The sequence below is a fragment of the Alosa sapidissima genome, chromosome 3 (genome assembly GCF_018492685.1).
Source record: "Alosa sapidissima isolate fAloSap1 chromosome 3, fAloSap1.pri, whole genome shotgun sequence".
Lineage (NCBI taxonomy): Eukaryota > Metazoa > Chordata > Actinopteri > Clupeiformes > Clupeidae > Alosa > Alosa sapidissima.
In genome coordinates this window covers 38,144,222-38,159,453 of record NC_055959.1, presented here as the reverse complement: position 1 = coordinate 38,159,453, position 15,232 = coordinate 38,144,222, and the positions used below count along the sequence as shown (strand labels likewise).

The window sequence follows — 15,232 nt, the reverse complement described above, 5'->3', positions numbered from 1 at the left end:
TTTGCCATGAATGTCAACATATGTTGTCTGTGAATTTTTAATATAAATTTTCATGTTACGAGTATGATTCTTCGGCTAGAATTTGTGAAAAAGACATAACGAGAAAGACTACATTTCGCCTATGTGACGTGAGCTAACCGCTGCGCATCGGGGAGTTTTTTTTGCCCCTCGCCCTCGTCCATTAATTCCGTATAACAGGACACCTCGGCGGGCGTTATGCCTTACATATGACCACTAAATGTGGACGACTAGGCTGTGTGTTTACATCAAAACTTCAAAGGCGTTGGACTGAATAGTGATTCCTCAACCCACAGTCCTAGGGGGTAGTGCTTTGTGTAACACTTGCTTAGATGTGATTGTGGTCTTGTCATAAATATCTTGAGCCCTCTAGGAGCTGTGCTAAAAAAAAAAAAACAAGTGACCTAACAACATATGCAGAAAAAAAAAACATGCGGATCTGTCCATACCAATCAGATTGATGCTGAAAGATATTTGAGTGCTCAAGAATCTTTGGTGCTGATCAAGGCTTGCTAGAATGCTCTAGAATCGTTGGTGTTGATAAAGGTTTGCTAGAATGCTCGCTAGAATGCTCCCCTCACATAGCTCGGCATTCAACATCATCATCCCTGACATCCTGGTGGACAAGCTGACCAACATCGCCCCCCCCCTCCGCCTGTGCCTGGACCAAGAACTTCCTGACTAACCGCCCTTAAAGCAACACCAAAGAGTTTTTTGTACCTTAAAATAATGTTTCCAAAATTGTTTCAGTGTATTATTATTGTTTCAGTTTCAACTTGTAACAGGGTAAACGGCACTTCTGCATTCGCTTCGCGGCCCTCTAGCGGCTATAGCACTATGTAAGTTTGCCAGATTGGGTAGCGGATCTGTAGTTCGATGGAATGAGACATAAGAAACTACAAATTTGACTTGCATCTGATGTCGCAATACATCGTATTTTCATGAAATCATGCAACATATTCTACCTTGTCTGTGGACATCGTTATTTCCAAAGCCGGTGCTGGATAAACAAATAGTGCGTGCGACAGAGGAAAAGTTCTTTGGTGTTGCTTTAAACGGTAAAGGTAGGCACCACCTGCTCCTCCACCCTGACCCTCAGCACAGGTTCTCCCCAGGGCTGTGTGCTGAGCCCTCTCCTGTACTCCCTGTACAGTTTTTTTTTTTTTTTACATAATAAATAACGTAAACAAGTGACATCAATGAATGAATAAATGAAACAATTAATCATTCAAAACAAGAAAATTCTGATTTCACGATCAATATGCCTGCCTACCTCTACTGTGTCTGCCAGCCTTTGAGTCACACGCATAGACACCTCGGGTGCATAGACCATAGTTCTATATATACAGTCTATGGCATAGACAATTCGTGCAGACACTGCATCAAGTTCAAAAATCGGAAGAGACAGCAATGTTAAGACAAGTCACAAAAAAGGACGTATCCCTCTGGTGCCGAAAACAGAAAGAAGAAAATGACAGAGAAGGAGAACAACGAGCAAGATACAGGTATGTTTGCATGATTATTTACAGAATGTTTTGTGCTTGAGGTAGCTAGCTAGCTGTCATGATCTAATATAAGCCAGGGGGATTTATTTTCTGAAGGGATTTATTTTCTGTTCATTGTTTTTTGTGAGAGTGTTTCTACTTATCTCAGTAAGGAAAATAAATCAAGAGCCTATGTTGAGTACAAATATGTCTTCTTAAGGCTTAAACAGAGCCCAGCCAAAAACTCCAATAAAATTTGTATCAACTTTGAGGGATAGCTATGACGATGCAGGATTATCCAGACCAAATGTGACGATTTTGCTACATACTATTCCTATTTATGTACCAGCATGCAAAATTTGAGCCTCCTACATGGTTTAGTTCTTGTGCTGTGGGCTTGTGAACTTTGACAAAAAAAAGAGGCCGAACAAAATCGACACCCCCCTCCCCCTGTGAAACTGGCTGTATCTTGGAAAGTATTGATCTTACATAAGAGTAATTTTACAGTGGGTCTCCTGGGTAACATAGGTACACCTGGTAATTTTTTCAGAATTTTTTGAGACCTAAGTGCGTGGACCCTGGTTGAATTGACGTGGAATGACCCAGGAATAAGTATCTATTTTTTGGGACATTTTATTTTTGATTATTAATGTTTGTCTATTTTGGTTTTATTTTGTAGTTGAAGATTGCTCATTTAATGCACATTTGCGGATTTGTTCTGCAAATCTGTTGAAAAACAAGTCATTAAACTGATGTACTTGTTTACAACAAATACAAATACTGTTGTATTTTGTTATTTGTCAATTCAACTTCAGTAAACCACCCTTAGTGCTTCACTTTGAATATGTGTTTAAAATAAATCTGTGATTTTAGTAGGGGTGCAACGGATAAAAAAAAACTCACGGTTCGGATTGTTCCTCGGATCAGAGTCACGGATAGGATCATTTTTCGGATCAGCAAAAAAAAAAAAAAAAAAAAATCGACAAACATAAGTTGTGTCTTTTTGTTTATTAGCAATATAAAATCAACTTAAAGTGCACAATTAATATCTTCTTTTCAACATTATTAATGAAAAACAACTTAAAGTGCAACATAAAAAGGCACATCTCCTTTCTTTAAACATGGACCAATGACCATTAATAAAAAAACAACTTAAAGTGCAACATAAAAAGGCACATCTCCTTTCTTTAAACATGGACCAATGACCATTAATAAAAAACAACTTAAAGTGCAACATAAGAACGCACATCATCTTCCTTGAAACAATAGCTTTATGAGAGTGACATAAAGCCTACGTCCACATCATCAAAGAAGAATTAAAGAAAGAAAACAAAGCATACATGAGCTTATAATTTCAAATTCTTTTTCAAAAAAACAAGGGTGTCTACATTGTCTGGGGAGAGTGTGGACCTCTTTGCAGTCACTATGTCCCCTGCTGTTGAGAACACTCTCTCGGAAGGAACTGAAGAGCCTGGCACAGCGAGATAGCATCTTGCCATCTTAGCAATATGAGGGTACACTCATTGCTTTTCCACCATGTCAGTGGATCACCATCCACTGGAATGCTGCTTGCTGCCAGGTAGAATGCCACCTCCTCTTTGATGATGTCAGCAGGAGTCTTGCTGTCCATGTCTTTGCTGGCAAAGGTCTCTCCAAAAAGCTCTGCCATCGCCGACTTCTTTTGTGGAGGAGATGTGTCCAAGTTTGCTCCTGTTGGCTCTGCAGCTTGACCCTGCAGAAAAGAATAGATTAATTAAACCTATTATTTATTTTCATGTTTCATAGACATGAAAAATGTGGCAATAACATTTAATGAATGCCATTATTACTGAAAATAAAAAATGTATGTAGATTTAAATTGATCATTTTTAAATAATATTTTTTTCTTTACCTCATCACAGTCTTCAGTGGCCAGACTGCTCACAATCTCAGTGGTGAGGTCACTGTATGTCCTCTGGCGTAGGTCAGGGTCTATGTGAGACAGGGACTTGAACCTGGGATCCAGGGCAGTAGATCTGTGAAGGTAGTCCTGTAGAGTAGGGGGTGAAGTGTATCTGGGCTTCAGGTCCTCTCTAATGGCAGTCTTGACATCTTGAGTGATGGTGCTGTCTTCCACACTTGGAGCCATGGATTGTAGAATCCTTGTTTTCAGCGGCAGGATCATTGACACAGATGGCAAAGTTTCAGTGCTCAGCAGAGATGTAACAGTTTTAAGGGGTTTAAGCACCTGGAGGACCTCCTCTGCCACTCTCACATCATCAGAGAGGGTTATGATGTCTTTGACATTTTTCTTTAGGGTCTTGTCGGTCAATGCAGAGTATATAGCTGCCTGCTGCTCCAGATAACGCTCCAACATATCATAAGTGGAATTCCACCTTGTTGGGACATCATGTATGAGCTTATGAGTAGGCAGCTTTAGCATCTCTTGCCTTGTCTTAAGCACATGAGCAGCTGTTGTGCTTCTGTGGAAGTAGGAAACCACCTTCCTGATCCTCCCAAGGAGGCGGTCCATCCTATTGACTGAGATTCCCTTCTGTGATGCCAAATTCACTACATATGCAAAGCACCCTATCTGTGGGCCCAGTCCTGCCTCATTCACTGCATTTATTTGATTTTTGGCATTATCAGTTGTGACTGGGATATTAGTAGTGGGCCTCTTTATCTTCCATTCCTCCACTGCTTGTGTCAGTACCTGCGCAAGATGACTGCCTGTGTGACTTTCGTAGAGGGGGCGTGTCTGCAGCATCTCCCAGTCTGTGGTGATGAAGTGAGCTGTTACTGTCACATAGCTCACCGTTCCCCTCGACGTCCACCCGTTTGTTGTGAGTGCAAAAGAGGGTGCTACAGATAGTTCATCCACAACTTTTTTCTTCTCCTGCTCATAAAGATCTGGCACAATCTTTTCGCTGAAGTGGGTGCGCGACGGGATGTTGTAACGTGGCTCGAGCACGCTCAGCATGTATTTAAAACCCTCGTTTTTCACAACTGAATATGGCATCACGTCTGCAGCTATAAACACACCGATAGCGTCGGATTGTGCAGGAAGGGGCTGTTTAAATGCCGCGGTGATAAGCGGTTGTTGAGCCGCTTTCGGTTTCACTCCTGTCAGTGAAACACCGGGGTGATGTCGCTGCAAATGCGTGGCCATGGCAGATGTGTTTCCACTGTTGTATGGCTTTCTAGTGCCACAGTGCCTACACACCGTCACGGTTTTATCCACTAACCTCTTTCCTTCATCATTACCTTTGACAGGGAAACCAAAATGCTCCCAAACAGGGGATTTAAATGACGCGGGGCGTTCAAGCTCCTCCATTCCTCCGCTCGCCAAGACCGCGCTGTGTGTGGAATGAACATGCGCACAATTGTTTTTTCAGAAATCAATCCGCGGATCATGTGTGTGCCGAACCGAAATAATTGATCCGAACGGATCACGGATCAATGATGATCCGTTGCATTATTAGATTTTAGTACCCTCTAAGATTAAAAGGTGACAGGGTTGGTATAAATAACAACTATATTAATACATTGGTTTACCAAGCACATGGGGCCAGAAGTCTAGAGCGGAGCCCTAAAACATTTTTGGCATGTGAGCAAGGATGGATTACTGAATGAGCCTACCGAGTCCTTATGCATCTGTGTCCAGGGGGACAGTAGTTCATAATCAGTCACTGTATTAATACATAACCTCACTGTATTAATTTATAATATGACATTATAGTGTGAAGTTGTCAATTATCGCCAAGCACAGGTGACTCCGCGTTGTGGGGCCCCCAAATCAAATTCTGCTTAGGGCCCCCAAAAGGCTCGGGCCGGCACTGCCTTACCACAGCACCATCGAGAGCGCCCGTATGTACTGCATTACGGCTTGGTATGCCAACTGCACTGTGGCGGACAGAAAGAACCTGCAGAGGGTCATAAAGACAGCACAATACATCACTAGAATTCCCCTACCCTCGCTAGAAGACATCGCTAGCATGCGGTGTCTCAGGAGAGCTAGGGCAATCACTGCCAACCCCTCACACCCAGGACAGCACCTGTTCAACCTACTGCCCTCTGGCAGGAGATAAAGGTGCCTCAAGAGCAGGACAAATATACTTTTTTTTTTCCCCTGGGCCATCAGGTCCCTGAACTCATAAAGTGTGTGTGTGCTAAGATGGTAAATTATGTATATATTGCTTATTTCTCTCCTTTCGTTCTCCACTATTTAATGAATTAATTTATTCCTGTTTTACGGTTTTCTTTTTAATATTTGCTATGCACTGGCCGAAGATGCACTAGAATCTTTGGTGTTGATAAAGGCTTGCCAGAATGCTCTAGAATCTTTGGTGTTGATAAATGCCCTTATCCTGGTTTTCCTCATCTTGTGTGTGGCCACACATGAATGACGTGAATGTGAAGATATGTGGTTTGTAGGGGCCACATACTTTTCCTTTTCCCAATGACTGTTGCTCTACTGCTGCTTAACACAGATGATGTAGAGTGTCTGTATAGTTTGTGATGGACGTGTCTGTGTGTGTGTGTGTGGTGTCTGCAAAGTGAAAGTGTGTGGGTGTGAGTGTGTGTAGAATGTGTGTGGGTGTGCATGTGTACGCGTATCTCCTGACTGAATGTGTGTGAGTAGATGTGTGGTGTTTAGTGTATGGACACATGTCTACGGCTCATTCCAGGAAAACTCTGGGCCGCACATACATCTTGATAAATTCTCAGTACTGGAACTCAGAATCTGCCTGAGATTGCATTTAATGTACCCACCCAGAGCAAGCACAACACTCAAACTCCGCACTAAGTGCTTAAGAGTGAAATGAGAAAAGTGAGAATCTCACAACTGGAGTCACGACTTCCCTCCACTTTCCCCACAGAGAGCCTCTATGAATAAACCATCTGAGATCCACACATCCAACCGACGGCGCCTGGCTCGACCTCACCCCTCCTCATCCCACCTCACCCCACCCCAACGGAGACCTGCTGAGCGCGTTTCCAGTCCCCACACCCACTAGTAACCCACTGCGTCAAACTTCCCCAACTGATTGCATAACACACGCAGCCAATGGCGTGTCCCCGTCTGACTTCGCACTCCTCCTGTCCCTCTCTCCACCCCCCCCCCCCCCCATCCTCCGCTCCGAGCATGGCCTTCTGAAAATCATTAGCATGTGCTGATTGGCTGCTGTTGTGGGGTGGTAGTGGAATCCGGCTCTAACTGCACTGTTAAAAGCACAGAGAACCACTGTTACTCTACAGGTTGGGTCTGGAGCAGGGAATGTGTCTAATAGCCAAGGTCTGCAACTGCTTTTTTCCTGAGGTGAAGTTGTTAGCCTTACAGGCAGGCTACACCTGACCGTGGGCATAACTGAAGCTTTCGGTGGGGAGTGCTATGGTGTAACTAGTTACAGTGCCCGTTCCACATTCTGATCCATGCGCCCACGGGGACCCGTGCTCGTGTCCTGCCCGGGTCATTTCCCATTTCCACCCCATCTCTCTCCCACTCACTTCCTGTCACTCTCTTATATTCTGTCAAATTAAAGGCATAAAAGCCCCCAAAAATATATATATTTTAAAAAAAAAATAGTTTTAGAACACTTATCTATTTTTTTTTTTTTACATATGCACTGCTTTCACGTCTGGTGTAGCCAGTTCCATTGATCATAGTGGAAGCTAATTGTTACAGAAGACACTACGCGAACGGAACACTTATGTGCCGGGTGTAGCCCCCTGTTAGGCTCAACCAATGAATACAGTCATTCCACTCAACCCCCAAACTGGAGGACCAGGGATTACCCTTTGTCAGAGATCCTACTATTCGACCTGAACCGGTTCTAATTGACTCCAGATCAAATTGATTCCCTATCAGAACTTTTGAGTGCCCCACAGTCACAAGCATCCCTCCATTTGCATACACTGTAAGGACAGTGTAGTGCAAGATAGCATTACTCAGGGGTGTGATTGGCAAAGGTAAAAAAAAAAAGGAAAATATACGTAGCACGGAGTGACCCCCCCCCCCAAAAAAAAATTAAATAATAAAAATCAGCGGATCTATACGAATTGCGTGGGTCTCATTTTTAGGTCGAAAAAAAACGGAAAAATCACACCCCTGATTACTGTATATAGCATTACATAGAATAACGTAGCATAATGTAACATTACATAGAATAACGCACTGCACTAGTTACATAGAATAACACAGCATAACGTAACATTACATAGAATAATGCAGCATAACGTTAGCCTGGCTCATTGAGATGGTTCCTTCGTTGAGGTGAAAATCGGATCCATGGAATCCAGGCTGCCTAGCAGCGTGAATAAAATTGCACGCATAAGGCAGGGGAAACCCAGGCTAGCATAACGTAGAATAACATAGCATTATATAGCATAATGTAGCATATCATAGCATAATAATGGCTCTAAAGTCTCGCGTATTGACTGTGAGACAAAAGCAATTGACAGATGTCTCACAACCTCACACATGCCAATGGAGACAACAATGACTCCCATACACATGCTGTTTGTAAAACCAACTTAATTACTGATCTCCAGGTCTGTAGCTTCCTGCAAAGACTCACAATTGTGAACTCCCAGACATTTCAAAGAACACACACAAGATACTGAATCTTCTGCGTCCTTTGTTTACCTCCCCAATAGATCATATTCACATTACCCAGACATCCTCTTAAAGGTAAAACACACTGGAACATGGCAACTATATATATAGGAAAAGAACTACTTTATGGCCGAAGAGCATCTGGTTATGAGATTACCATATTACATTACATTACATTTGGCTGACGCATTTTTAACCAAAGCGACTAACAACATCGCAAACAGTGTACGTTTTTAAAGCAATTATCTCAACAATTTTAGGACAATTTAAAAACGGTAGAGTACAGTAAGAATAAGTGCATCAGTGAATGCCGTTAAACAGTTAAGTGTCAGTTCAAAACGGGTGGTAAGTGGTCCTGCTCGAGGCTAAATATCATTTCAAAGTCAGGGAATACGTATGTAAGTGTCTGTTTTAGGGTGAATCCTAAGCTTGCAACTGTGAGTGCAGTCACTCTCAACCTCTGGTAACCCCACTTCCTGATGTACTCCCAATCTGATTGAATGAGGACACAGGGCCCACGCACTTAGGTCTCAAAAAATTCTGAAAAAATTCTGAAAAAATTACCAGGTGTACCTATGTTACCCAGGAGACACACTGTAAAATTACTCTTATGTAAGATCAATACTTTCCAAGATACAGCCAGTTTTACAGGGGGAGGGGGGTGTCGATTTTGTTCGGCCTCTTTTTTTTGTCAAAGTTCACAAGCCCACAGCGCAAGAACTAAACCATGTAGGAGGCTCAAATTTTGCATGCTGGTACATAAATAGGAATAGTATGTAGCAAAATTGTCACGTTTGGTCTGGATAATCCTGCATGGTCATAGCTGTCCCTCAAAGTTGATACAAATTGTATTGGAGTTTTTGGCTGGGCTCTGTTTAAGCCTTCAGAAGACATATTTGTACTCAACATAGGCTCTTGATTTATTTTCCTTACTGAGATAAGTAGAAACACTCTCACAAAAAGCAATGAACAGAAAACAAATCCCTTCAGGGTCTGAACAGCAGACCTCACATGTCTGAAAAACCATTTTGCTTATCATTTTCAGAGCACCCAAACACCTTGTGGGAATATACAAAGAATTTTTAAATATGTTTTTCTTTATTCTCCATGATCCCTTCTTTTTGAAAACACCAATTTGACTTGTCTTATGCAAATCTTTCTTTTTTATTATCCACCCTGAACATGGGCAAAATGCACCATTGACATCAATATGTTTTGTATAGAGCAGGTGGCAGTGTGGTGACTATATAAAACATATTGATGTCAATGGGGCATTTTGCCCATGTTCAGGGTGGAAAGTGAAAAAGAAAGATTTGCATAAGACAAGTCAAATTGGTGTTTTAAAATCGAAAGATCATGGAGAATAAAGAAAAAAATATTTAAAAAATCTTTGTATATTCCCACAAGGTGTTTGGGTGCTCTGAAAATGAGAACCAAACAGCTATGGCCATGCAGGATTATCCAGACCAAACGTGACGATTTTGCTACATACTATTCCTATTTATGTACCAGCATGCAAAATTTGAGCCTCCTACATGGTTTAGTTCTTGCGCTGTGGGCTTGTGAACTTTGACAAAAAAAAGAGGCCGAACAAAATCGACAACCCCCTGTAAAACTGGCTGTATCTTGGAAAGTATTGATCTTACATAAGAGTAATTTTACAGTGTGTCTCCTGGGTAACATAGGTACACCTGGTCATTTTTTCAGAATTTTTTGAGACCTAAGTGCGTGGGCCCTGGTTGAATTGACGTGGAATGACCCTATGGTTAATATCATGTTCCACCCCAATTCTCCAAAACCACCAATGTAAAAGCAAAGTGTCCTGTCTTGGGCATCACCTTACAGTTTTCCACAGCACCTAAAGAACAAAAAAACACATACCACTGCTTTCTACCAACACGGCACAACCAGCGAGGTCAACTCAGTCCTCACTGTGACAACAGAGCAACCAGAGCCAGTATTAATATTTAAATGACCCTGAGAGTCGACTCGGGCCCAGCCCAGAGAGAGAGAGAGAGAGGAGCTGGTGCTCTGGGTGCACAAAAGCCTAAGGGAGAAAAATAACCGCAATTGGAACAGTTGCTTATTGTGATGGGGGTGTATGACGGTGGCTAATAATTTGACTCCCAGAGACATGGGGAGCTCTTTTCATGTGAAGTCGATCACAAAGGACACCGCACACAGAGGGCCCATTATAGGTGTTACGTAATCAGCAGGCAGGTGTGACTCAGGGAAACACACTCTTCACTGTGTTAGCACTGGTTGCTCGGCAGCGCAATGACTCGTCAAAAATTTACGACTGGGGAGGATGGGTCATAACACACCATGGGTATGCTGAAGGTGATGGAGAGGTCAGGGTTGATGCCGACATGCTTTGACATATCCTACAATATTTTATACAGCTCTGGAAAAAATTAAGAGACCACTGCACATTTTTCTGATTTCATGCTATGGTTGCTGAGTGACAATCGAATGAGTTAACGGTCATATTCAAATATACAGTGGTCTAAAAGAGGTGGTAAGTGTGATATTTATCAGTGGAGACCGTTTTCAACACGTTTCATCCAGTCCTTCTAGTTGCAGAGTTCACAGGTGCTAAGCTAGCACAAGTCAACAGTATGTGTTAACCTGCTGCTAAAAACAGTCTTACCCACTCCAAAGTACACCCGAGGCAAATAAATTATAACGCCAGACAATCGATGTAAATGTTTGTGTGACACAGACTATGAGACACTATTCTGTAAAAATGTATGCACTGCGCCAGTAAGCACACAATTCACACAGGGTGCTGCATGAAAGTGTACTCACCAAAGCACGCTAATCAAAACACCCAGACACACACCCAGACAGACGGATGGATGGACAGACCAACTACAGTACCCTTCAACAATACCCACAGGGGGCCAGTGTAATAATGCATTCAGCCAACATTACAAGGGATGCACCGATATATTGGCAAAATCAGTATCAACCAATATCGGCCTTCTTGACTAATACTGGCATGACACATGACATTTACCGATGGCAGTGGCTGATGTTTATCTGTCATGTTGTATCAATTCTGCTGAAAGTGAATTGGTTTGTGAATATTTTTTGTTTCCACTCTACTAAAGGGTATAATTAACAAGTAAAGAAACAAAGAAAAATATTAGCATTGATTATCCGCCAAAATTTTATTTCATGCATCAGTATCAACATCGACCCAGAATTTCACAATCACTGCATCCCTATAAATTAATTAATGAAAGAGTCCCAGAATTTCAGCACATGTGATCGCCTTTGCCCATGCAGAAAATACAGTATGTTTAGGTTTGGTGGCAGTGTGAGGTTTATGGTTAGTGAACAATTAGTTGACAGGTAGTTCAGAGTTACCAGTAAACTGAGTGAACAAGTTTGTGCTAGAGGTTTTCTGCACATATGTTGCATAACTCCTGACGATTCTCTTTACGTAATGGAAAATTGAAATAAACTGTTCCAGGGGAATGGGATTTGCATTAGCTATAAATGCTGCTGTCACCGACAGAAAAAAGACATCAACCTGCCCATTACAACACACTAACAGCCCAATGGAGCACACAATGACTGCTGAACAGCTTGGCCATACCACTGTGCTATAATGAAGAGAGTGGCATTAGGTTAAGGGCCCTGGAGAGCAGGTGAAAGCCTTTGAAAAAGACGGAAATGACTGATCCCATACCATGACAGCCATGGTGCGCCTGCAGGTGTACGTCTGTACGCACTGTGCATACCATCAGGCTACTCAAAAACGAGAGAAAATTTCCCTTGTGTGTGTGTAATGTGTATTCACACCAAATTGGCCCACCATACCTTCCTAACTATGCACAGTATCCCATTAGCTGCATGCCATCAGGCTATTTACAATTTTCTATTAACTTAGTGAACACGTTATCAAAATTAACACGCACACATTTTGTTTGAGCAGAAGACAGAATACTCACGCAGGCATGCAACTAAGCTACTTGTTATTTTATTTTACTCCGCTATCTATATATGGTAATCAGCACACAATGTTGAGCTAATTCACTAACTCAATACTCATCATGCATATCACAAGTTTAAACAACGAAAACAGAAAGTATGAAGTCAGCAAAGCTAAAGGAGTTATTCCAGATGGGCAAGAACAAGGTAGGCAATTGGTGTGCTTGTCAGAACGTTAGACTGCATTACAGCTGTTTAAAGCCAGACTTCACGGTACGCTAGAACAAAACAAGGTAACCTGTTTAGGGCTGTATCAAGTTGTCCAAATGAATAGGTCATTGTAGATGTTGTTGTTGTATTATTGCATGTGGATGCACGGGGCTAAACCCAGGAAAATGGACAAATATTATCCACGCGTGATTATTATTTATTTTTTTTGCGCGGGGGGGGGGGGGGGGGGGCTTATGGGTGTACCATAGCATTAATTCCTGCAGGCGCCCCTGATGACAGCAGTCAGCATACAGTAGAGGGCTTACCGCATAAAATGAACACAAATGGCGAGTGTGTGTCATATAGGTGTGTGTAACTGTCTGTGTGTGTGTGTGTGTATGAAAGAGAGAGAGAGAGAGAGAGAGAGAGAGAGAGAGAAAGAGAGTGTGTGTGTGTGTGTGTTATATTCCCTGAGCAACCATTTTGTTTCAAGGTACTGTTATGAAATTGCTGCCTCCTCTTAGCAACTGCAATTCTATGCCTCCTCTTAGCAACTGCAAAACTGCAACAGTGCCTTGAAACAAAAGCTCTCTCTATATTCTCTCAGTTCAGTAACACTGAACTTTATATAATGATGCATTACGCTGGTGTGAACCACCTCATTGCTGTCCAGTCAGGTGATTCGGGTCATTTGCGATATGCGATAACTAACTTTCCCACCGCGCACACACACAGTGTGCATACTTAGTCACTCACCACATTCCAGAAGAACGGGTTGAATATTATGGCAATCACAGCAACACAAAACCTCGGTTCCAGCAGGTCCACCAGCTGGAAGACATCGGACAGGACGGACATGTCCACCTAAGAGGGACCAGAGGTCAAAGGTCATCTCACCAGTGTAACTTCAGACCAGGGCAACACAGCTGAAGACTCTGAGCAGATGCCTAAGAGAGAGTGTGTGTGTCTGTGTTTGTGTGTGACTGCAGCACATTGTCTGAGTGTGGCACACATCTACATCTATAGCAACTTAATATGAGATCCATCATCTGGGTACACCATGTTAATGTACTCTTAAGTTCAACTCTCCTTTGTAGGTGCTCTCTCTCGGTAGGTTACAAAATAGGCTAGGTTCCATCTAACTCGATTTCTCACATTTTGAGGTATTAGAGGAGACATCCTGCAAGACCAAACAGAACTGAGAAGATTCTTCACGCCACCACAAAACACACATTTGAAACTAAATCCAAAACGTGTTTGGTGTTAACGTGTCATCTCATAATACACTTGAGTACACTTTCATGCAGCACCCTGTGTGAATTGTGTGCTTACTGGCGCAGTGCATACATTTTTACAGAATAGTGTCTCATAGTCTGTGTCACACAAACATTTACATCGATTGTCTGGCGTTATAATTTATTTGCCTCGGGTGTACTTTGGAGTGGGAGGATATTATGAGATGACACGTTAACACCAAACGTCTGGGAACGAGAGTGCACATCTAATTTCAAACAACACTAAGCAGCCTAAGTATTATTATTGGCTACAGTCACAAGAATGAAGATGCAAACTGGAAGTGTAAACTACTCCCACACACTGAACTTTAATAAGCACACAGCCTCCAAGACAACAAGGTTGGTTTCCATATGTTGAAGAATACTGTAGGACTGACCTCTCTCAGTGTAGCCTGTCTGCAGTGGTCACAGGCATTTGCTTTACTCTCTTCATAGATCTGTTGTTTTATTTTAATTGGGCTGTTAATTAATTTGACATTATTGATATTCTCCTTAATGTAGTCTTAGCATGTCATTGTTTTTATATTATTGATTGAATTGACATTATTGTTTTATTATTGCCTTTCCCCTTTTTTACATTGCTTTTTATTAGGCTATTGCTTGAATTGATATTATTGTGTACTACAACTATTCTCCTTACTATATTTGACCTACATTTTAATCTGTTCCCTGTTCAATTTTAAATATTATTATGTTGTTTTGTATTTATGTGTCGCTTTGGACAAAGGCGTCTGCTAAATCCATAACCATAACCATAACCATAGATTACTTAGGTATTAACAGAAGAAACTGTAGGAGAGGTGAGCGCGGGCCGATGTGTGTGTTTATATTGTGTGGAGCTGTGCTGAAATCACACAAAATGTGAAAACACTTGAGGAGATTGAAGTAGCCTACAGGTGAAAACATAGCCTACCCTAATTCGCCGTGGAGGAGTGAGTTTGCCAAAATGATTAAACATTTTTTTAAAAACTGTGTCCAAGAGGAACTGTCACTCCTTCGGGCATAACCATGGCAACGGCAAGAATCAAGGGAATGAAGACGTAAACAACTCGTTACGAAGTGAATCAATTGGCAACATAACTTATGCAGCCTATGAATAAAACAAAACCTGCTAACAATTACAAAGGTTTATTTGCGATCCTTTCATCCTGCAGCCCCAGCTAGTAAAGCACTTCTTGACTCAGGCGGTTACCTTGGAGTAATCCACGTTGTTGAGTCCTCCACAACAATCCAAGACAGTATCCTCAGACCTCTTGCACGCGCTGCTCATTAAATTCGCGCGGATATGACAGCAGAAGTCTGTTACTAAGTATAAATCACGTTTAGGTGAATGGTTATTCGGAGCAGTGAATAAGAAATCACTTTGAGTTCTTATTACGACTTAGCTGACAATTCAGCAGACATGACAGTTTGCCTTCGACCTTTGAGTTCCCTGGGCATTCTGGGTAATGTAGTTTACATAGATCTTACTGTTCATTCCATTCCATTTCACATGCACGCGATGCGTGTCTTGGAAATGTGGATATATGAGCAGCAAAGGGAAAAAATGTAAGCTTTTCCTAAAAGACAGCCAAATTAAACACATTTTCTTTATTGCTCTGTTTAAACTTTAGATAAACCAATAGCCTTAGCCTTAAGAAAATATAGGCCATAGCATCCAGCTCCACAGGCATGAGCAGTGTTCTCATTTT

At 42.0% G+C, this 15,232-nt stretch overlaps 1 protein-coding gene and 1 long non-coding RNA gene across 4 annotated transcripts in view; both read right to left on the bottom strand.

Moving 5' to 3' along the window:
• The window catches only part of pemt (phosphatidylethanolamine N-methyltransferase), a 200,400-nt gene extending 185,432 nt beyond the window's left edge, over positions 1-14,968 (bottom strand). For 2 of the 3 annotated variants that reach the window (XM_042086130.1, XM_042086134.1), the window contains exons 1-2: positions 14,734-14,968; positions 13,003-13,110 (exon numbers count right to left, since the gene is read on the bottom strand). In XM_042086130.1, coding sequence (XP_041942064.1) covers positions 13,003-13,110; positions 14,734-14,811 — 186 coding nt within the window. In that variant the 5' untranslated portion in view covers positions 14,812-14,968. Of the gene's footprint in view, positions 1-13,002; positions 13,111-14,454; positions 14,587-14,733 lie in introns of those variants that run through there. The other variant, XM_042086133.1, reaches the window with a different exon arrangement.
• Positions 2,453-3,762, bottom strand: LOC121705257. Its single transcript, XR_006030746.1, has 2 exons — positions 3,730-3,762; positions 2,453-3,234 (listed from the first exon to the last, which is right to left on the bottom strand). It is a non-coding gene; the product is annotated as an uncharacterized LOC121705257 (long non-coding RNA).
• Positions 14,969-15,232: the final 264 nt, after the last annotated feature.